We start from the raw sequence: 23,512 nt of genomic DNA, 5'->3' as shown, positions 1-23,512 counted from the left end.
CCCTGGCAGAGTGAATGGTGTTAGGTATGTTAACCTGGCATGAACCTCAATAAGGAACTGAGCTATTGCGGTATCTAGTAAAATTGAAGCTCACCCCCACCATGTATTTTCCATTTAAAACAGTGGGCAGATTATTTTGGGGAACACATCTCTTGAAAGCAGTTTGTAAGTGAGCAGAAAACAGATTACTAACACAGAGTTTCAAGGGTGCAGTAGGAAAAATGAAATAAAACAAGGCTTTACTGTCATGCCCCTTATTAGCAAGGGTCTCATGAACTGAGCCCTCAAAGCTATCTTATGTCAATAACTCCATATGCCATTCGGTAAGAGTGAAATAGGTACATTTTACTGACCTGCTCTTGATATGCTGCAGGGAGCCAATGCACTGAAAACTTCCATTCACCATAATAGCCAGCCTGGTACAGAGGGCTTCACATTCCTCCATGCTGAAAAAACAACCAAGAAACTCTAGTAAGTCATTGCAAAGGTACTAAAAAGTATATATATAGCAATCAGAACATTCCTAGTTTCCCATAAACCGTTAAGGTGCTGTGGTTCTATGGGGGCCCTTTAATAGTGCCGAGTTCCCCCACTCAGCCACAGCAAAATTCCAAAGCTGTTGCAGAGACAAGTCAAAGCAGCCCTACCTGTGGGATGTGAGTATGACTGAGCATTTGTTCTGCACTTCCTCACTGATGATTTTCCAGAGGTGGCGCTTCGCATTTGGATCCATTCCAGAGCTTGGTTCATCCTACAGGGAAAGACAGGACTGAAGGCAAACTTTCACACAAAATCTGATCTTCCTAATACTTGCGTGCATTTGGGGGTCACCATTATGTTAGATTTTCAACATCCCATAGATCAGCTTCCATCGGTACAGATTATGGAGAAAAGCTTCTTACTAGCATTACAAGTTTGATCCCAGGCTCTCTTCATGCAGAAGCAAGTCAGATTGTCCCAATCTCCACCTACATGGTGCTTTGGAGCTGCCCCACTCCTCTACAGTCGCAACTCTGGGTCACCAGGTTCCCAGCTTCACTTGGACTCCTTTGAATATTTTGGGTGATGCCATCTAAGACCAACTCTACTGTGCATTTTATATCATGTTGTTTTAAATTCCCATAAACACTCTAGGCACAATCTCAAATGAAAAGCTATCAACTGGCACTTGGTCCCCACATGCACCTGCACTCTGCCTCTTTGCAAGCAAGACAATACACTAGAGATGGAAAGATGGGTCGTTGTCTCTTGCTTTATGCATTGCTGATAACACTGTTAGCCAATTTCTGAGTGCTAAATTGTTATTGTGGAGTATAACACACTATGTGAGGCAGAAATAAAACAGTTTGGGTTCTGGCAGTAGTCAATACTAGGGAATTTTCACCGCCTTCCATTTTATTGGGACTTTGCAAGCAGCAAAAGCAGCTAAAAGGCTGCTGTACGTGGTCAGAAGTTAAGGCAGAAATGCCAGACTGAATGCAAGTTGGGACAAATCTATGTCCTAGGATATCAATCCTAGGGATCAAATACAACAGTGAGAAATCTGCTTACAGACCACTTTACATATTCAGAACTTAGCAAGTAAAAAATTGCTCCCAAAAGGGATATTTTAAAAATGACAGATCTAACAAGAAAAACTGAAAAATTAGAAAAGAAGGCAGAGAGAGCCAAATCTAGAAGTTTTTTACATTCTAATCTTGACGGAAGCTGCTCTTTTGTCTTCCCGTGGTTTTGCAGTCTTGGATGCCACTTTCCTGCAGAATCTGTGCAAGGTAGTCAAGAGCTCTTAATTTATTAAGATCAAGAAACAGCCAGGAATGGGAAATTGAAATGGCAAATACAGGATCTCTTTTTGACCCCTGGAAAATACTAATAGAACAGGTAGCAGATTCACGACTCTGTTAGGCCCAAAAGCAAGCTTCGGTATGTGCTGGCATCTCCATCTTCCACTGATGCATGTGTTGTCATGTTAAGTGCAAGCGTTTGGAGAGTGCCCTGTGGGCTGTGTCAGAGTAGCTTTCACTGGACTATCAAAGTGAATGCAGAGATGGGCTCATCTTTCACCCAGCAAGGCCCCAGAGTTTCTTACCAGCAGCAGAATTGATGGATTTCCAATGAGAGCCAGAGCAGTTGACAGTTTTCTGTTCGTGCCATAACTGCACATAGAGGTGACTCTGTCTTTGTAGGCCATTAGATTCAGCCTGTAGAGAAGCTGGAGTACTATCTGTGGGGGAAAAAAAGGTACTGATTTCAAAATAGTGGCCATGAATAAATCAGCAGGTGGACACCTATTACAAATCTTTTTGCCATCCCTTGTTCTGCCTCATCATTTAAAAGCTGCCTCAGCAATCACCTGTAAATGCAGCACCTGCAATCCTGCTTCCTCTGAAGTTTTTCATGGCATCTATGAATCTGCTTTTAATGTCAGACCATTAAGCAGTATCAACTCACTGTGTGCCATACTCTGACTCCACAGTGCAATGCAGATCTGTTTCACACAACAGCCATCTGGTTGCTGAGCAAGACAGTCCCAAGCCAGGATTTCAGATTTTGACACCATTAACCTTTATTGTTTCTTAAAGGACTTGCTAATTCAAGGTAAAACTCCCCATGACTGAAACATGCCTTGAATTAATCCCCAGTTTTACTCACTCCTTTGATCTCTCTCTCGGGAATGCCATGAAGCCTAGCATAGTAATACATGTGCTCTTCCACCGTGAGCAGGTCATCCAAGGCATCTTCTTGGGGACAGTAGCCAAAGAGAGACCAGTGTGCCTCACCAATGTCATTCAAGGACCTGTGTAAGGAAGCCAGCAATTCATTTTAGACACGCTGAAATGCCAATGCCTTCCATGAAAGAGATGGCAGGAAGAAAGACATGCCCCTATTTCTTCCTACTTGCCTTCCCCAACCCTTGAAATAAAATGCTTTGAATGTGCAGACCTTCAGCCTTCAGGCCCTCTGTTCTGCCACAGAACCACTGTGTTTACATGGGGATTAGCCACACTGTCTGGTACCTGACTCTCCAGTTACTTCCAGCACTTTAGATTGCACAGCTACCACGAAGCTTACTCCATCCTAAAGTGCTCTTACTCCAGATACTAGCTCAGAAGTATGATTGTACTCAGATAAGAATCTGATTTGGGCCCCATTTGCAATAGAACAAATTGAGAAAAATACCACTGAGAACAGCAGAGATGCCCTAGCAAAATACAAACCCCAGGGAAGCAACTCAAAGAGCTGGACTCCCTGCCTTGTTCTTTTTTACTCCATTTTTGAATGTTTTATATTGTTCCAGATGTTTATATTTACTTTTCTTTGCCTTTGTCAGTTCTTATAAACTGTTCTCCAGGCTGATTTAATCATGTGCCTTCCCCAGAAATCACATCCTTCATACCCAGAATGGTCCTGGACCCGCAACCTTCCGCTGGAAGCTCCAATATCACCTGTCAGCATCTTGAAGATGGTTGTCTTTCCAGCACCATTCACACCAAGCAGACCAAAGCACTAGGTTGCAGGAAAGAAACACAGAAATGCAACCATTAGGTATTTATAATGCAGAAATATCACTCTGAGTTCAGTGCAACTTGTCATTTCTTTTCTTTGGGCCCTTGAGTAAGAAGAATTACACAAGAGGAAGAGGTTCTCAGAGCGTACAAACATTATAATGGAGGTTGTTTATGGTGCAATATACTGCAGCTTATATTAGGACCATTTGTTTAATATGATGAAGAATCAAGGATGTATTTCTAATACCGTTGTGCCTTTTCCTATGAAGTGCATTCTCCTAGTGAGCCGATCTGACAGGCCAAATCTCAATCACCTAATTTGCGCAAAGCCTCCCATTGACACGAACAGAGCTATTCATAGGAGCGAGGGGAGTGAGATTTGTCCTGTCATTGGTAAAAACTTAATGTGACGCAAGATTTTCATCAAATAATCTCATTAATGCACTACATTAATAAGATTAAGAACTTGCTCCCTTTAGTGCAATTTAGTTTCTCATGCTAAAATCCATGTTTTATTACTAAGGCTGGAGATACGCTGCTCTGTGTTGCATTAAGCAATCACCATTGTGCTGGTAATTACTATTATTTTGATATCATTTATAGAGACTAGATGAACTAAAAACTGTGCTGTGCCCAGTGCAGCATCGATCTGGGACTCTCTCCCATTATGAGGTCTGTGCAGGGACAATATCTCAGCACAGCATGCGGTGCAGGGCCATGGCATCTGCTCACAGATGGGGCATGGGGTGCAAAATTCAACCAGCAGCTCTGACTTCTGCAAGGAGTTGGAAGCCTCAGTACCAGCTGTGGCTCTGAAAAATCTTCTGCCAGAAAATCAATGGGCTCATTCTCCATGCAAGTCTGCTCCCCTGCTGCCCAGCACCCTCAGGCCTTTCATACATCCAGCATCATAAGGGGATCCAGGGAATTCAAAAGATCTGGGACCAAGGTTAGCTTTCAAGCTTCCTCACAAGCCAGCTGCAAAGCCTGAGATGGGGTCTGGTTCCCAGACTCTCAGAATTTTTCTCTGCATTGCAGAGGTGCCCTGTGAGCTCCTGTCTTTTCTTTTCTCATGGGTTGGTATTTTCACCAGTAATCAAATTGACATGACCAAAGGACGCTGCTTCTTTGAAGTCAGTTTTAATTCCTGGTTCATGGAAATGCCCGTCCAGCTGAAGTCACTAGACTTACCCAGTTGGAGAAACACAAGGAGATAAGCCTTACTCGCTTCACTTCACGTGTGGTTTAGCTTAGGTGGGTCACTGCAACTGGAAAAATGCTGCTGTGCTCATTTTCGGCATAGCAGCAGCTTTGACAGGGACGTGCCATACGCCCACCAGGTTAGGTGCTGTACAAGCACAGCACAGACACATGTTGCTCCAAGTAAACCTTCACCACAGTCCCACCCACTCTTTTGAGTGTATTCAGACTATTATTTGGTGTCCCAAATCCACCAGACTCCTGGTGGATTTGGGACGACATGTCACAGAGAATCACCATAACACAGAGAATCAATAAATAATCAGTAAGTGCAAAGCAAGGGAAGAGAGAAGGAAGAGCTCAGTGCAAAACAAACCATTACAGTTGTGCCAGACTGAGGCAAGGACTGAGAGGAGAATGTAGCAGGGCTCTGGACCTGTTCCGGTTCCCCTCCCTGCGCCGGGAGGTGCTGCAGCTTTCACTCTCACTTACCTCTCCGGCAGGAATCCCCAGGCTGATATTTTTAACAGCCATAATGCGTTTGTGAGGGAGGTGGTAGATCTTTGTGAGATTCTGGAGCTGTACCACATCAAAATCAGCTTTGCCGGACTCTACTCGGTGCCTCTCCCCCCGGACATCCTCATCCTCTTCGGACACGGGTGGCAAAAGTGACGCTTTGCCATGCACACTGTCAAACAAGAATCTACAGGAAGGACAGAGGTGCCCTTAGTCTTGAAGCAAGCACGGCCAGGAGTGGCCCCATGGGTATGGGATACATAGGAGCCTTCCCGTGAGATGTCAGGGCATGCAAGTATACACAGAGATGCAGACAGTTTCAATCCTCTTTGGCTACTTGCTCCATTTAGGAAATTAAAAACTTCCGTGTTCACTTTCTGCCCAAGGTTTTTCTGCTGCTCAGCAAATACAGTGACCACATGGAGGTCCTGCCTTGTGGCGATGCTTGTGGTGCAGGTGACAGGAGTGCTCCAGTGACCAGCACCCTCCCCCCTGTGGAACCCAAGGTGCAGGAGGTGGGGGCAGATGCAAACAGAAAAGGCTCAGGGGACTGACACCTCTTTCTAACCACCTATCAACCCAGTGAACCCAGAACCCTGAATGCAGGGAACAGTTCAAGCCAGCAGGGACTACCAAAGGGGCTCCAGTAACTGGTATCTCTGTTAATGTCTAATTAGTGGTGGATAGTGGGACTCCTTCCAGAGAAAACTTACTCTGTTTTGCAAAGTGTCTTGGAAATGTGTGGGCTTCATTAGTCACAACAATGGGGCGGGAGCCCAGAATTAACCCACTGAGCACTGGCTCGGTCCCCCTTCACTATGAGAGTCCAGGTGCTACTTACTCTAATATGTTGCTCCAGACTTTCTGCATCATCCCATCATGAACGATGAGACGGATGGCAAAGAACACGGTGCCCTGGATAAACATGGCGAGCAGCTTGGATGTGGTCTTGTCCAGCTCGAAGGTTTTGTTGGGGTAGTCCACTCCATAGGCTTTTAAGAAGCCCAGCAGGGCCTGATCCTGTGAGAGTTCAATCAAGCCATAGCCAAAGCAAAATTGCGGGAACAGGAGGAACGCGTGCCTCAAGTTTTCAGCGAGGTCACGCAAGCCCTGAAAAAGAGCAATGCAATCACTGCAGTTTTTATTCACAGAATAAATTCAGAGATTTCACCGTGGGGCTGAAGTGTAACAATTACATTGGGATTTGCTAGTGTCTCAGAGCAAAGATAAATCGAGAGTGAAGAGCTCTGGAGACAGCTTGTTTCACAAGGTCAGAAAAGTCAGCAGGCAGCTCTGGGGCTCTGAGCAGTTCACCCACAGCAAATAGCACCCTGTTCTTGGTATGTCGCTCACTGCTGCTTCAGCTGTCTTATCCCATGCATGTAGCAGCCAAAAACCTGTGTGGGAACCGAGCTGAATATTCCCTGCTGAGCTGCATGGCAGCGGCAGCAGCCCAATGCAGAGGCTCTCAGGAAGAGCATGGGCTGCTCCCCAGTCCTGCTCCTCTGTAGCCCAAGTCCTACCAGTTCTCCGGGGGCAAACATCTCCAGAAACATTAGCATGCAGAGCAAAGTGGGAAGGCAATAAATTAGGATGGGGAGACTCTCTGAGGCACAGAAGGATAGAAGATCAGGACTGTACATCCCTCAAATCCAGGGGCTTGTTAAATGAGCACTGTCAAGGTGTAAAACTATTGTTTTATCAAGCAATTACCTTTTTTTTAAAAAATAATAATAAAAAAGACACAAAAAAACGGAAACCTAATATAATATATACATTTCAACCCACTGATTCCCAGGGAAATCACTACTTAAGACAAGGCTTGACTTCAGGGAAACATCAATGTCTCCGAGTCATTTTTCACCCTTGCAGGAGGAAGATGATTGCATTACACATCTAGATGACAGACAGCTGCTGCTGTGCTTAGCACAGCACACTTTAGACTTGGGGCAGTGAAATCTTGTTGTCATTTTCCACAATTTGTACTGCAAGGAGTGAACAACGGTTAAGTCCCCATCAACCTTGTATCAAACAAGTTTCTATCTTTTTTCTTCTTTTTCAATATAAACTTCCCTCACAACATTATTTCTTTCTTCTCTAGGAGAACGGATTTACACAAACAAGGAAGACTTATTTGTCCCACATCCTACCTACAGGAAACTCCCTTAAATTCAGGGATGTGCTTCCTGTGCTTGACCTGTCTCAAAAAACCTGAAACCAGCCAACTGCTAAGGATCCAATTCACACCTGCCAAACTCAACAAGACAACTCTGGTTGTTTTACCAGTTACTGGTGGAGACCCCAAAGTGTCAATTGATGAACCGAAGCATCAGCAGAGACCTACCTGGTCTGTGGCCTTTTCCTGGGAGAGCAGGAACACAACCGAGTGAGTAATGATGGTATTGATGCCAAAGAACAAGTTGACGCAGACATAAACGATGAACGCCATTCCCGTTTCTTTGAAGAACCCAGCCAGCAGGTACATCCATGAAAATGTTGCATATCTACAAATCACCAACAGCACAGAGAATGCTACAGTAGCTCAAAGAGTGGCTGAAAACCAGCAACTAAAGACCTCGGCTCAGGAACCCATACCTCAGGCACTACATAAAAGAATGTTACTAGATTTTCATATTATAGGAGCTCATGGGAAGAAAAATGTTTTCTAAAGGAAAAATTCCACTAGATTTTTTTGAGGAAAAAAGAAGTTATGATACATATTTTAGCACGTAGACCAGACCGAAAGACAGACTGGAAGTATCAGAAAGCTAAATTTTCCTGTTTTATCTAAATTTTGCTGCTCCCCTCCACCCCGTTGTTAAAATGCTTCCATATCCCAAACTTTGCAACAGTTGAGTAAGAATGTGTTTACAGGCTGGGCTGTCACTATGAGCTTGAATATTTCATACTCTCACTTAAAGAGTTTGCTGTGAATAGAACAGGCCTGACAACAACAGTTTAACTCACTGCTCCTTGAAGGAACAGAAGAAACCAAGCCCCTGTATTCCTCCTTAGCATCCCAAATCCCAGCAGCCTGCAAGGCACAATCTCTCACTCTGTGCAATGATATTCAAATAAAAACTAAGCTCCCCACTTACCCAAACAGTAACAGCAGAAGAAATACAGCCAGTAAGTTGTTATTGTTGCAAAAAGCTGGTATCTGAAAGGCTGAAATAACTCCTACTGAGAGTCCAATAGGGACCATAAAGAGTACCTGCAAAATTATATTAAAAACATGTTATTAGAATGAGAATTCTTAAATATTTTTCTAGAATTATACAGAAGCAGGAATGCCAGGTCTGAATTTGGTCCCACAAGTGCTGTTTGGGTTTTCTAAGGCAAAACAAATGCAGGTAGGGTCCCAGGCTTCTACAAATTTTGGGAAGACTTGAACAGGAATTCACTTAAAGTCTTTTTGAATAGGCTAAGCTTCAACATTCAGGACTATGGGCAGAAAGTGCCTTTAAAAAAAAAAAAAAAAGACATGAATGAAAAATACCCCTTTGGGTCTCCCTGTTAGCCTTGGGGTCAGACGACTTCATTGTGCCCTGTAAATCTGCTCTTTGTTATATTGTGCCAAGCCAGGGACCTACCAAGCCTCTGCCTCAAGAGGTTCCTCTTTTCCCCAGCTTTGGGATTTAACAGAATTTACTGGCAGGGATTCATGGAGAAATATCAAGTTGCCGAGAGCGCTGGATTAGTTTCAGCCCACTGAATACTGATTGTGGTGAGGACTCTGGGGATTTTTCCACAGACAGATTTACAAATACGCAGTGCCAGACTGAGGGTCCAGAAGATGGAAGCAGAAAAGTCTTGCTGCATCCTTGGGCTTCTGCACAGTTGCTCATGCTTTTGCCTGACTATGCCAGCTCCTAAAAAGAGGCAGTTCAGGATATTTGGTGGCAAATGCACTCTTGTTAGGGCTGCCTTGTTAGCATACGTTGGTGTTACCATAACTCCTAGAAGGCTAAGCTGTGCTGGGGGCTGTGCAGAAAAAGCCAAGGCTCACATTTCCTGAAGATTTTTTTAGTCCTCAGTCCTTATGGGCTCAAACAGCAGCTGGCCACCTAAATGCCCTTGAAGGCTTCATATGTTCAAAAACTGACAATGTTGCTGGGATTTTAGACACTAGTAAAATTGCATCAGTGGAACTTTGTAAGCTAAGTAGGGCTGATCACCATTATGGTGCAGTGGGCAATGCCAAAACTCACAAGCAGGAAGAGAAGCTGCATGTGCAGCTCTAGCTAAGCACAGGTTTGACATTGGGCACTGCAAGTAATTCATAAGACACAAAGCATTTGAGCCTACAGACACCATGCATATTTATCCTCAGAGCCCAGGGACGCTTTCCAGCAGTGCTATTAACCCTCTTTATCATCAGGGAATTAAAACTTCAGGGATTGAAGGGCATGCCCACACCTCATAACGCAGCACAATGCTAGGCACCTCAACTATCTACAGGAACAAGGTGGTAAATCTATGCAGCGCAGTGCAGCATTCTAGCGGGGAACTTGCTCAGGTCCTAGAAGACATATAGCTGCATTAGTAATTTTCCTTGGCTTGGAAACATTTACAATATAAAAACGTAAAGTGAGCATTCAATCCAGCCAAGGGTTTTTTGCCCAATGGAGGACTCTCAGCTGGGAGCTGCCTGCCAATTGAGCACCCTGCATTCCCAGGGATCCAAAATGGCTATAGCCTCAAGCCCAAATCCTTACCCAGATGCAGAAAGCCTACATAACAGCTAATCTATCCCTGTAAGCTAAGAGAAAAGCAGCATGGGGCTTGCATTCTAAAATTTAAATCAAGATCTGGCCTCTTCTATGTTGCTTTCATAGAAATGCACTGACTGTTTTGCATATACTCAGGAGAGAAGAGAAATGCCTTTGCTTGGCAAAATCCAGTCTTATGGTTCACATTTAATAGTGTTCAGTGCCTTTGAGAACAATTACTACATAACACTCTTGACAGCGATAATATCAGTAAGTTTAGGCAACTGACTTTAAAGAACTTTTCCCCATCTTGCTACTGAATTATCTTCTTGATGCAATTAAGAATGTGAATTATTTACCAGGTCATAAACAAAGTTAGTGAGCCAATAACTTCTCATTCCAATGCCTGAAATATGCTGCAGTTGTTTGGCCTTGGTTTGATGCTCTTTTACCACATATAGCACAAAACTGGCTGTTGTGATAGAGTAGCCGACCAGAACAGACATTGAAACGATGATATCAAGCAAGCTGTTCAGCCTGGGAAAAACAGTGGAGAAAGAAGTACATGGTGAGTCAAAGTGGTAGAGCTCTCTCAGTGCAGAGGCATTGCTGGGAGCTCAGAAGCAAGGATATCCCAATTCTGTGCCAATATTTTTTGCTGAACATAGGGACATAAGTATTATGCCTAACTAAAAGTATTGGCAGCAGTGAGTCATAACATAGCACCACAATACTGATTAGAAAAGTCAAGAGGAAAAAAAAAAGTAATTATTACTGTTATGCCCAAGTACAATGTGCAATGCTGTGACTGTGACTTCCAGATGAATATGGGATTCTGTGCGGGAAGTCTAACAGGAGTCTTGGTGGCATGAGGGATATTACTCGTGTGTAGTGGGAATGAAGTGAGGAAACAGGACAGATTCATCATTTAAAGGAAGTTACACAGTAATTTAGGCTGCTTAGTTTCCAGAGAGCAAGTCTGCTTCTGTTGCAGCCAAATAATTCAAGCAACAGTCAAATGAATCTTACATTACTTGTTCTTGACTCTGTCCTCCAGGATATGGATGAGCTGATAAGAAAATACCTATTAAAAAAAACAACAACATTTAATGCAATTCATTCATTCTCTCATTCATTAGGGGAAAAAAAATCATTCCTACTGCCTTTATTAGGAAGCTATTATCTTCCTATTATTTGTTTTTCTCAGCACAGGCATCTGTTGAGATGTTAGCATAAAAGCAAGTAATTTTCGACACTTCTGTCTCAGCTTGGTAATGACTTAATTCTGAACGTTTCTGTCTTAGGCAGCTATAAAATATTTTGTCCAAAGAATAAACCTAAAACCCAGCTACTGGGCTGAGTAGCACAGTGTGACATGCCTGTCTTTTCCAGAAAGATCCCTTAAAAAATGCATTGTTTTTTTTTTCCAGACAACAAGCAGCAAGAGACAAATGTGCAGACATCCTCAAAGATTTGCTTTATACACTTCTTTAAGAACAACATTTAGCCCAGAATACAGCGGTATCATGCATTTGAGTATACTTGCTTTGTTTAGAGGCAATCTGTGTCTACAAAAACAGTTTTGCAAGAAGAGGAAGAACCTTGGGGGCTCTGCTGGGCCACCTCCAAGCTCCAGAGAAGGTCTGTGCAATTAGAGCCCAGACTCTAAACTCTAAAACCTTCTACAGGTGTTAGTCTCAGACATTCATGTGCCTAAAAGTGAGGCTCTAAATCCATATTTAGGCACTCAAATAAATGCTTTAGTTCTCAGAGTGCGCTGAAGAACCTCTACTTGCTATTAAATCAAAAAGATTTGCAAGAACACAGAACACACCACGTCTGAAATTTAAGCTCCTTACAGACAGGTGCTTGACTTTCAGTAGTTAATATGAGGCAGAAGAACTATTCTGTGCTCCTTTCCCTAAGAACTAGCACTCTTGACATATGGTTAGAGAGGAGGGGACTGCAGGTTTAGTTGATCAAATGCCAAACTGATCATATACATTTGAAAAGAAAGATTTCCCATAAAATTCTTCTTTGAGGGCTAAAATCTCAACCTTGTTGTCAGTGAGCAAAATGGAATTAAAAACTCAGGCTGCCGATAAAGACATGCAACAGCCAGGAAATGTTTCCCTTCTCTAAAAGGGAGAGAGAAAAAGTCTGTCTAATCTGTTAATGCTTCACTATAAAGCCATTTTTCTTTACTGAAGCTTAGGCTAGAAGTCAAAATTTCCATTTCAATGCGTTCTCTTTTTTGTTGGTCAGGATTGAGAGAAGAAAAAGCACAATATACATAAGTCAAAAGCTATTATGATTTGCTTAGTGACAGGGTAAAAAGCTCTTTATGTATTTTTTTAAAATATATGCAGTCTAAGTCAAACGTCTAAAGCAGGACTGGCACCTCTTTTAAACTGCTGAAATGACAACATACTTTTATCTGGCCATTTCAATGGTTCTTAAACTGTCATTTATTTGTCATAACAACAAATAGATCTAGCTGCCAGGAACATACCACACAGAATGTCTGTTCAATTGTATTTCAAAGTGGATTTACACTACCCTGGGGGAGCTATCCTCACCCATTCATTTTATTTTCCCCATTCTATGGATGGGATCATTAGTGAGAAGTGGAGAATTACGTCTGGTCATTTACTACTATTCTTTATTTTTTTCCAAAACCACAGAAGCAGCAGGACAGATGGAATAAAAAATGGTGCTATTCCTTTTCACCAACAATTGTTATTTTGCTGGCAGCAGACTATCCCCAGGAAAACTTTCTGACTGTTCACACAAACTTCCTGCCTTTGCTCTCACAGCAGCATGTGCTGGGAATACAGAGACAGGGTAAACTTCACTGCTTAATAATTCAGTTGCTCTGGGATGTCTGTGCGGCTGCAAGCGCCCCGCTCGGGTCTCCTCTCTCCCCACTGGGGCAGAGGCTGCAGCTTTGCAATATGCTCTTCCAGCGCAGACCTAAGAGCTCGTGTTCCAACCTCAAGGACATGCTGCAAATCCCAGGTGTCCGAGCCCGCGGGTATTTCGGGACGGCGGTGGGGCCGAGGTGCTGGTTTTGCTGCTGGTTTTGCTTGCTGGGAGCTGAGCTTCTTGGGAATTTCAGAGCATCAGTATGTGGAGGTGGAAAGACAGGCATCTTGTTTTGACTCTGTAATCAGCATTCTGCCGTGTCTTTAATTCATGGCATGGCAAGCAAAGCTTCAGACCAGATGCCTTTTTCATTATATCTAAATTCATATTCATCACTGGGGAAACGCCTCATGAGCAAAGAGCTCATAACGAAAAAGATAGCGGCACCTACCTCACTTGCACCTGCAGCTGCAGCCAGCTGAGTTGAGGGGGACTAAGTATGATCAGGAGATGGCTCAAAGGCCAGCATTTGTCACAGAAAATCACCAGCAGAGCATTTCTGCCCATTATCACTAGTCTCATCACATCCCACCAGTCTCTGAATAAGAGCTCTCAAAATGCCATCAATGTAATTTTTCCTCATCCTGCACCCTTTTCATTGCTAGAAACATATACATAAAAATAAATATTTGTGTCCAGACTTCACCTTTAATGTAGGCTAAACAGCAACCAGTACAATAGGGCAACCCTGGTTTATCAGTGGGAATTTGGGTTACTGCATCCCATTAGTGAGGAGAAGTTTGGAGAACTGATAACCCCACGTGGGCCAGCAACACTGTGTGTGTCATGTCAGAGGAAAAATAGAGCTAAAAGCTGTTTCTCACTTAATCTCACATCTCAGGAGGGCCAACTTTAGCCTCTTCAGAGACCTCCTCGGTAGAATCCCATGGGCTAGTGCTCTAGAAGGCAGGGGGGCCCAAGAGAGCTGGTTAGTTTTCAAGCGGCACTTCCTCCACGCCCAGCAGCAGTGCATCCCTGTGTGTAGGAAGGGAGGCAGAGGGGGCAGGCGACCTGCATGGATGAGCCGGGAGCTTGTGGCAATGCTCAAGCAGAAGGCAGCGGTATACAGAATGTGGAAAAAAGGACAGGCCCCCTGGGAGAAATACAGGAACGTAGTCAGGGAGTGCAGAGATGCGACAAGGAAAGCTAAGGCACGTCTGGAAGGCAAGCTGGCAAGGGACGTTAAAAATAACAAAAAAAAATTCTTCAAATACATTAACAGCAAAAGGAACATCAGGGAGAACGTGGGTCCGCTGGAGGACGGGATGGGCACCTTGGTTACAAATAACACAGAAAAAGCAGAGTTGCTCAATGCCTTCTTTGCTTCGGTGTTTACCAAGGGCAGCCCTTTAGAGCCCCAGGCCCTAGAGGCAAGAGAAGAAGCGGGTGGAGAGGAAGACTTGCCCTGGGTAGAGGAAGATTGGGTCAGAGAGCACCTAAGGAACCTCGATACCCACAAATCCATGGGCCCTGATGGGATGCACCCCAGAGTGCTGCGGGAGCTGGCAGATGCCATAGCTAAGCCGCTCTCCATCATCTTTGAAAGATCCTGGAGAACGGGGGAGGTGCCGGAAGACTGGAAGAAGGCCAATGTCACGCCAGTCTTCAAAAAAGGCAAGAAGGAGGACCCAGGCAACTACAGGCCAGTCAGCCTCACCTCCGTCCCCGGAAAAGTGATGGAACGGCTCATACTGGCCGTTGTCTCCAGGCACATGGAGGACAAGAAGGTGCTCAAGAGTAGTCAGCATGGATTCACCAAGGGAAAATCTTGCCTGACTAACCTGATAGCCTTCTATGATGAAATGACCGGCTGGATAGACGAGGGGAGAGCGGTGGATGTCATCTATCTCGACTTCACCAAGGCTTTTGACACCGTCCCTCACAACATCCTCCTGGGCAAGCTCCGGAAGTGTGGGATAGATGAGTGGACAGTGAGATGGATTAGGAACTGGCTGGATGGCAGGGCCCAGAGAGTGGTGATCAGCGGTGCAGAGTCTAGTTGGAGGCCTGTGGCTAGTGGGGTCCCCCAGGGGTCAGTCCTTGGTCCAGTCCTGTTCAATTTATTCATCAATGACCTGGATGAAGGCACAGAGTGCTCCCTCAGCAAGTTTGCTGATGATACCAAACTGGGAGGAGTAGCCGATACCCCAGAGGGCTGTGCTGCCATCCAGAGGGACCTGGACAGACTGGACAACTGGGCGGTGAAAAACCTCATGCAGTTCAACAAGGCCAAGTGCAAGGTCCTGCACCTGGGGAGGAATAACCCCAGACACCAGTACAGGCTGGGGACTGAGCTTGTGGAGAGCAGCTCTGCGGAGAAAGACCTGGGTGTCATGGTGGACGACAAGTTGACCATGAGGCAGCAGTGTGCCCTCGTGGCCAAAAAGGCCAATGGGATCCTGGGCTGCATTAAGAAGAGCATCTCCAGCAGGTCGAGGGAGGTGATCCTGCCCCTCTACTCAGCCCTGGTGAGGCCGCATCTGGAGTACTGTGTCCAGTTCTGGGCTCCACAGTACAAGAGGGATGTGGAGCTGCTGGAGAGAGTCCAGCGCAGGGCCACAAGGATGATCAGGGGCCTGGAACATCTGCCCTATGAGGAGAGGCTGAGGGAGCTGGGCCTGTTCAGCCTGGAGAAGAGAAGGCTGAGAGGGGATCTAATCAGTGTATATAAATACCTCAAGGGAGGGAGTGCAGAGGACGGTCATGGTATCTTTTCAGTGGTGGCCACTGATAGGACTAGAGGAAATGGCCGGAAACTGAAACATCAAAAATTCCATAGGAACTTAAGGAAAAATTTCTTAACAGTGAGGGTGACAGAGCACTGGAACAGGCTGCCCAGAGAGGTTGTGGAGTCTCCTTCTCTGGAGATCTTCAAAACCCGCTTGGATGCAGCCCTGTGCCACGTGCTTTAGGTGTCCCTGCGTATGCAGGGGGGTTGGACTAGATGATCTCTAGAGGTCCCTTCCAACCCTAAGCATTCTATGATTCTATGATTCTAATCTTGCTCATTCGCATTCACAAACACATGCACACTCACCTCTTGAGTTCCTCTCAGCAGAAGGGTGAAATAGTAAAATTAACTAATATAAACCACTCCTGGAGATAACCTAAAGTAGTTTTTCTGTGCATAAATAATGGGCACCTCTTGAAAATCCAGTTATTCCAGTATAATGGTGAAAGGCAGTAAGACAAATAAGAAATGTCACCAACTGTGGGATAAAGGGAGTGTTTTACATAGGAGCTAAGGGCTTCCTCGTTCAACTCCACCAAGTTTTTGAGTAATGCTATTTATTCATGTTTTCAATTCATGTTTTTAAAGGCATTCATGTATTTGAGAATAAAGAACTGGCCTCACTGAAGTTGAGGTAAGTGTTGTCACTGACTTTAACAAAATCAGGATATTCCCTGCAAAGGGGAGAAAATATCTGTTCACGCAAAGCAGGCACCTACCATATCTGGAAGTCTCATTTTTTGGCAGGTTAGCTCGAAGAAGGAAGTTGTTCAAGCTGTTCAGATAGGCTGGAAGGCTGTGATAGCCTTCTGGGTTGTACCATACCTGCACACAATTGAGAAATCAAAACAAATTGAGAGAGAAATTGTTAGGATAATATATATATTCTTTTATATATATATATATATAAATATATATATATATATATATATATATAAATACAACACCGGACGCGCAGTTTGTGTGAATTCACCATCACCTACTTTAGGCCCAATGCATAGGCTCCGAGTCAAAGGTGTAAGTTATCTCCCCAAGGACATCACAACGTTTAGGCTATTAAGGTTAGAGGCTTACACACTACCCATAGCACTGTCTTTGTCTACTCCAAATCCTCAGTGGTTTTATTCTCCCAGTCCTAATAGAGCAAGCACTGCTCGAGGAAAAGAGAGCTGGAAGTTTGTCCCTATTTCCAATACTATCCAGGTTTCCAGATACTTAATCTGACAAGCAATAAGCAAACACAAATAACGTTTAAATCTAGGATGAGCCTGCGAGATGGGAAGGGGGAAAACCATCTGCAAACTGAGCCCATGAGCTCTGTGTGTTAGAAAAGCAATAAACCCTGTGACTCCCTCTGACGGGAACCACCTCTGAAAACAGCACTGCACTAGCAGGAGCACTCCCATGGTAGTCAGGTTTTGCCAAGAGGTATCTGCATCTTGTCAACTCTCTTGCATTTCCTGCTACTTCAGATTTCAGCCTTGTTGCTTTTAACACTGATGTGTTACAACATTTTCAGTGAGCAGAAACAGAGAAACCAGTAAATCAGAACATACAAGCCAGCTCTAGTTAGTGTATATATGTTCTCTTAGGAGAGAAAGATGCCATTAACTTATCTTTTCACCTCTGTATAATAAAATTGTAAGAGCAGAAAAATTGTTCCTGCTAGGAGAAGACAGGTCAATAGAGAAGAATGGGGAGAGGAAAGGACATGCAAGTTATCTCCTCCATGTCAAGTTGCAGCCTTCAGAAGGACTCATTTTTATCTCCTGAAACATCCCTGTATTCACAGCACTCCCTCCTTGGTTCCACATTTCCTTTGGTATTATGAGCAGGAAGTTTAGTTACCTTGGTCAGTCTCCTGTTGGGGGGCACAGGCCTGATATCAAACTGGAGATCTGGAGTCAAAGGCAACCCAAAGCTCCAGCCACCATACCTGAGTAGAAAGCAAAGGTAAATGTTATTACCCTCACCTGGATGCACTGGAGCCTTAGCTAGTGTCACTTAGCATGGGCTCTGCTGCAGCAGTCATGCAGTGCATGGCACCATCACCTCTATTAATCCTAGTCGACTTACAAGAGAGAGTATGGAAGAGCTTGTTGCAGTATGTGCTGCTAGGCCACATACTGCAGGAGCCCTGTTGTGGGGAAAAAGAAAGGGGAACAGAAACTTGGCAGCTCTGTCACAAACCCAGGCTGACAGCCTCTATTTGAAAAACCCTTTGGAGCTACATAGGCTCCTAACCTGGTTGGCTACCACGCTGGAATAAGATGAGTGTGTTTTCCCAGAAGACGAGCAGCTTAGCTGAAACCAGCGGACAGATGAACACATCCCTTGACTATCGTAATGGCAGGATTTTTTTGCTCCAGACACTCTGCTGCAGCATCGGGACACTCTGATAGCTCTATTTTTTCCTTATGTCCCATGGCATAAGAAAACACTCATCTTTTCACTCAGATTTCCAAATCTGGCTTTGCTGGAATGGAGGTACTTGTTGAAGTGAAGCACACACTAAGACTCTTCAGAGAAGCAAACTTTGATGAAAATTACCCTCTCCCTAGGGTTTACTTCAGGACAAGCTGTGTCAGATCTTCCTCTTTTTTAATATTTCAGAGCCAGACAAAAGCTTGTCGGCAGATCCAGCCATCCACCTATCGTGTGACTGACAAGCTATCCCTAGGCTATCTCTGCTATGATGAAGCACAGCACTTGCAAGAACCTTTCCCTGTAACTCTGTCATTGCAATACATTTTACCTTCTTTCATCAGATTCACAGAAACCCAAAGCAGCAAGGCCCTTCTATTCCCCATCCCGCACAATCTGCTGCCACAATCTGGGGGAGAAAGAGGAGGGGGAGGATAACGCTCCCAGTATTCACCCCCCTAGCCTCTTTCTACTTCTAGCCATCAGCATGCAAGATACCGGTACAAAATACCTGGCTAACTGGTATAACTAATGGAATTATATGTATAAGCAGCTGCTGTGCCCCAAAGAATGCAGAGGAGAAGGAACAGGGACTGACACTGTACCGTTTTTGCAGGAAGTCTTTGGTAGTTGCCAGGATGTAGGTCTCCACATTGTGCCCTGTGAGGTTATAAAGCATCCGCGTGGAGAACGTTCTTCGGTGAGGGGCAGAATAGTTCGTTGGTGGGCAAGTCTGAGAGGTTACAAATGAAGAAGATTGTTTGTGTCGTCTTAGTTAAAACTTGGTGTTTTAGGACAAGGGTAAGAGCAGGCCATGACTATGTTCTGGTCCTGGGACTGATTCCTACAGAAACTAGTCATCTGCAAAGTGCTGAGACACACTGCACGCATCCTTGTTTGTTGGTTTGCACATGTCCAGCAAGGTGCTTACGAGGATACCTTGTCTTGAAGCTGTACTTTAGTTCTACTAGCAACAGTGAGACCTTGAAACGTGCTTGGTGCTAGACAGGAAGATTTTTGCTGAATTCAGGTCTGTCTTATTTAGCAGAGCCTCAGAGCAGCTGCACAGACAATGAGAGACAGCAAAACAGCTCACAGAGCAGCAACCTCAAACTCTCATCCTCCATTCATCAGCAGCCACCCTAGATGCTTTTGCTGTATTGTCAGTCACTGGGAATATAGTCCAGAGCTGCAAAGAAATCTTGGGCTTATCCCGAATATGTAATTTAACACACTGAGGGTCAAACTTGCATCGACTGCTTTGTAAGGTTGAAACATCCTATCAGCCAGCATGCTGGCTGCTTCTTTCAGCTCATACATAACAAAACCTTAGCCTCCTCATCACGTATCTGTTCATAACTTTGCATCAGAATAGACAAAATAGCTTCTCTCATGCTGAGGAACACCTGCCTGTGCCTTCTGGAGGTGAGAATCAGCTTCAAATAGTATCCTGACTACTGGAAAAACGATGCCATACTTTTAATGATGTGAGATTAAGACTATGTCCAAAAACCTGCATAATAGCTGTATTTTAAGGGATAGCTAGGAATGTTCAACAAAGTGCATGCTTTATCTTACAAACAGCATCACACTGTGCCCTGGATCTTATTTCCTACTAGAAAAAGCTGAAGACTGGTGAATAGCACTAAAGAGAGGTCAGCTGGACTCCCAGCTCAACACACTAAACTGTTAAGTCCTTGAGACAGAATCTGCCTTTTCCTTAAGCACATATAAAGACACTAAGCCTTGCAGGGTCCATATCTGGTTCTGTATGTACCACTGCAATGCTAATTGTTACTATTTATCATCCCTATGTATAATACCGAGCAAAGACAGTTGGATCTACTTGTTGCATCAAGTTAAATTCTGAACAGCAAACAGCAATAATAGCTGTACTTTCAAATAATGACAGTGCTGTATAAAATGCAATCTTCCTCATGAATACACACTCACTTCTGCTAAATGGGACAATCACACAACAGTCAAAAACACCATTAAACCTTCTCCCACCAAGAGGAGCTAGACAGATATATTAACAAGTGAATCTTCACAGGATGATTTTTCCTTCCTTCCCCCAAACTGATGCAATCTGTGCTCAGCCAGGGTGCAAAAAAACAAGGCCAAAAAAGAGACAAATCTGAACACCAGAGATCCCCTTATTATCATGTCCACCCACATCATCTCACAGACCCTATAAGGCCTCCCAGTGCCCCATGTTCATTCTCTCTCTTCCAAGATTATTTAAGGTTACCTGGATGCCATCTGTACAGTTACAGGCAGAATACTTGGCTCTTTCATCTCCGTTAGTAATCCACTGGCCAAGCATGTCCTCCGTTAAACACCGTCTGAAAGTGAGCACATTTTCCCCTGAGGTTCTCCATGGCCAGGTGTGCAAATGACACTAAAAGCTGTCACGCTTAATGACAGTGAGCACGGCAGTACACAGGTTAAGCAGAAGAGTAGACCTTGTGGTCAACCCTGGGTGCTCCAGAGAACACCCTTCTTCCTGCTGAGTTCAGTGGCTCCCTGTGCGCAGCCCTCACTACTGCTCTCTGTGCCTGGATTTGTTCAGCTGATCCGCAAGAACCAAGACACTGCCAGACTCCCACAGCAGAGAGCAGAGGGAGTCAGCAGGCAAAGGCCAAGATCATCTTACAGTTCAAAATTAGCAGCTACTCTTACTGCAGTAATTGGCGAGTCCTGTAATGGCGCCTAGTCAGTAGAAATATTTGTGTGCAAGTCTGCTCAGAGTTTACTACTGATTTCTTGAAAATCTGCAGAGCTCTGGACAGGCCAGCTTTTATGGCAGAGTTTTTAGATACAAACAGCTATGCTGAAAACTTCCTGGGTGTGTTCAGCGCTATACATGGGATTATTGGCAAGGGACGGACTGCGTATGAGGATAGCCTGCTCTGGTCCTGGCATCCTGTCACTACCAAAGCTACTCCTTTACTCCAAGGAGTCCACTTGAATGGTGAATACTTCTGCAGGCAAGCAAGCTCACTGGTTTCAAAGAGCAGGGATTGGGGAAATCCCTACTTCTGCCATAAAAAACAGCACAGTTTTCTGTCTTCAAAGATACTCAGTGTCATGCCAGTAGATATGAGCCTTCACTGTAAGCTACACAGGGAGCCATGAAGACCGTCACCAACACATGAAAAAATCTGTAGGTGATTAAAGATCGTTAATAAGGTCTGATGGCTATTAATGTTAGGGCAGCTCCTCTCGCAGATCAGGAATTTAAACAGAAGATCAAGAACTACTTACGAGTCGCTTTCATTCATGCATGTGTTATCTGTTCCAGGGAAAGAAAGCATTGAAGCAACTAAAGCATCTGTGGTTTCATTAAAATTCCTAAGATTTAACAAAAGAAAAGAAAACAACAAAAAAAAAAAAAAAAAGAGAGAGAGAGAGAAAGAGATAAATGGTCAAAATACTTCTACTACCAGAGGAAAGCTGTGCCTGAATAAAACAGGATTTGTTTATGAGGCTAAATAAATTATTATGTTAGGTACAGATGCTGCAAGCAATTTAAGTACATGCAACATATTAGGGTAGTCACACAGCTTTAGAAGGACTCTCTCTGCTTAGAGCTGCACACCAACTCCAGCACTTTGCTGTCTCCAGAGCTAAATAAGTTCTTGATGCACTTGGGGACAATCAAAATTTTGTTCTCACAGTCAGCAATCTACTGCAATTTTCAGGACTATGTGGATGAGTTGCAGGTCATTCAGAAAGGTACTTCTCCCTTCTGATCCAGCTCTCTGGCAATCATCCATAAGGAAAAATAGAGAACATCAGGAATAGAGAACTCGGAGACAAGTGGGTCTGGTTCCTTCTCCCACCTAACCTTACAGAAGCAGTGCTGGGAAAAAATACCTTAAAGTGGACACGTGTGATCTGTAATGATGTCTGAGCTACTTGCGACCTAAAGCGGAGAATTACTAGAGAACAACAGGATTTCAGACCATGAAATCAGAATGATGAATTACACTGTTTTTTGTTTGTTTTTTTTTTTTAAAGCACGGTGAAATCATTCAGTGGCAATGAAGTGACACTGAAAATTGCAAGCCCTTCAAATGACTATGTGCCCTGGACAAGCAAAATCTGGGCAGGAGAGTACTGACTGTTCCTAAAGGAATTATCCTTTATTGACAGAAAGGAGGGTGATGCAGACAGTTCACAGGGCAGACTTGGACTCCAGACTTCAATTTTGGAGCCAACTGATGTGGATGCTCACATTTCTAATTAAAGGGAAGGTTTCTTATTTTTTAAAGAAATCGTTTTGGGGAAAAATGGCTGTCACAAGGCCAGAGGTCTCCAAAAGCAAACAGCATTTCTAACATGTTTCATAGTTCATTCCAACTGACAGGTTTTCTTTCTAGAGCTCTCTGCTTGCTGGGCTGAGCAAAGCCATCTTCCCAAGAGACTCATCAGGAGGAAAATTTTATCATTACATGGTTATCTGCATGATTAAAACCACTAATCTGCTTAAAAAATAAGCCTGATTGTAGAACTGTCTCTTTACAAACCAACAGGTGCAATGACTAAAAGGAATACCACTCACCCAAAAAAGTCTGCCTGGTCAGCTGTGCCATACAAGGAGGGGGAAAGAATCAGTTCTGGATATTCCGTCTCTTTAGTTCTCAGCGTTCCGAGTCCCATCGCAGCCGTCACAAAGAGGACCGGGAGGATGACCTGAGCAATGAAGCCTCTGACATCCCGGCGGGTGTGGTGGAATCTCTTAATGAACAGAGCTGAGGTCTTCTTAAGCAGCAAGGGCAAACCCTTGAGGCTTTTGGATCTGATCAGGAGCTGATCTGGGTACAGAAGAAAAATGCATTTTGTCAAGGATCAGTACATGTGAAATATAGGGAATCAAAGATTATAGGACCCCTGTATAGCTAAGTTTAGCCTCCTGCTCTCCTTTACAGATGGAAAATCAAAACTACAAGGTTGGAACACATGCAAGCATGAAACAGTATCAGAGCTAGGAGAGAACTCAGGTTTTGGCTTGGGAGTCATGTGTCCAAGTAACACTGATTTTCTGCATGATTTCTAATAAGTGTGTGTTGCTTATACATTCTGACATCTTGCAAGAGAAAAACAGTCTTCCAGATGCAACAAGTCATCTACCTCCTACCTACCCAGCTGTAGCTTGCCAGGGAAACATATTATTCTTTTATATTAGCAAACTGAAAATTCTCATCATTTAGAAAGCAGGTCCTCAGAAACAAATCAATAACAGAATTCATTTTGAAACAAGCAAACAAGGCACACAAACTAATCGATCATTTGCATGGACAAGGTTGTGGCATACTAAAAACAAAGCCAAACCCTGTGCAACACATTCATCTTTATGAAATATTCATCTATGTAATACAACACGAAGCAAATCATCCTCAGTGCTCTCATTAGGGGAGACATAAAACACTTCTCTACACATCTGAATTACTGTTTATGGTGCTGCACACTTAAAGTGCAGGTCAGCTCTG

General features: G+C 44.1%; 1 protein-coding gene across 1 annotated transcript in view; it reads right to left on the bottom strand.

Annotated features, from left to right (window-relative positions):
- Nucleotides 1-23,512, bottom strand: part of ABCA12 (ATP binding cassette subfamily A member 12) — an 87,771-nt gene that overhangs the window by 2,575 nt on the left and 61,684 nt on the right. Inside the window, exons 35-51 of the mRNA XM_088523800.1 lie at nt 22,585-22,837; nt 21,285-21,371; nt 20,269-20,362; nt 18,623-18,750; nt 17,442-17,529; nt 16,313-16,418; nt 10,967-11,021; nt 10,297-10,474; nt 8,324-8,439; nt 7,570-7,729; nt 6,067-6,335; nt 5,202-5,412; nt 3,398-3,507; nt 2,653-2,797; nt 2,090-2,224; nt 648-751; nt 354-446 (exon numbers count right to left, since the gene is read on the bottom strand). Coding sequence (XP_088379926.1) covers nt 354-446; nt 648-751; nt 2,090-2,224; nt 2,653-2,797; nt 3,398-3,507; nt 5,202-5,412; nt 6,067-6,335; nt 7,570-7,729; nt 8,324-8,439; nt 10,297-10,474; nt 10,967-11,021; nt 16,313-16,418; nt 17,442-17,529; nt 18,623-18,750; nt 20,269-20,362; nt 21,285-21,371; nt 22,585-22,837 — 2,332 coding nt within the window. The remainder of the gene's footprint in view (nt 1-353; nt 447-647; nt 752-2,089; nt 2,225-2,652; nt 2,798-3,397; nt 3,508-5,201; nt 5,413-6,066; nt 6,336-7,569; nt 7,730-8,323; nt 8,440-10,296; nt 10,475-10,966; nt 11,022-16,312; nt 16,419-17,441; nt 17,530-18,622; nt 18,751-20,268; nt 20,363-21,284; nt 21,372-22,584; nt 22,838-23,512) is intronic.

Source organism: Tinamus guttatus, unplaced genomic scaffold (genome assembly GCF_059628265.1).
Source record: "Tinamus guttatus ecotype Peru unplaced genomic scaffold, ASM5962826v1 Tinamus_guttatus_pri_ptg000197l, whole genome shotgun sequence".
Classification (NCBI taxonomy): domain Eukaryota; kingdom Metazoa; phylum Chordata; class Aves; order Tinamiformes; family Tinamidae; genus Tinamus; species Tinamus guttatus.
Note: the sequence above shows the minus strand (reverse complement) of the source record. Positions and strands in the feature narration are given on the sequence as shown.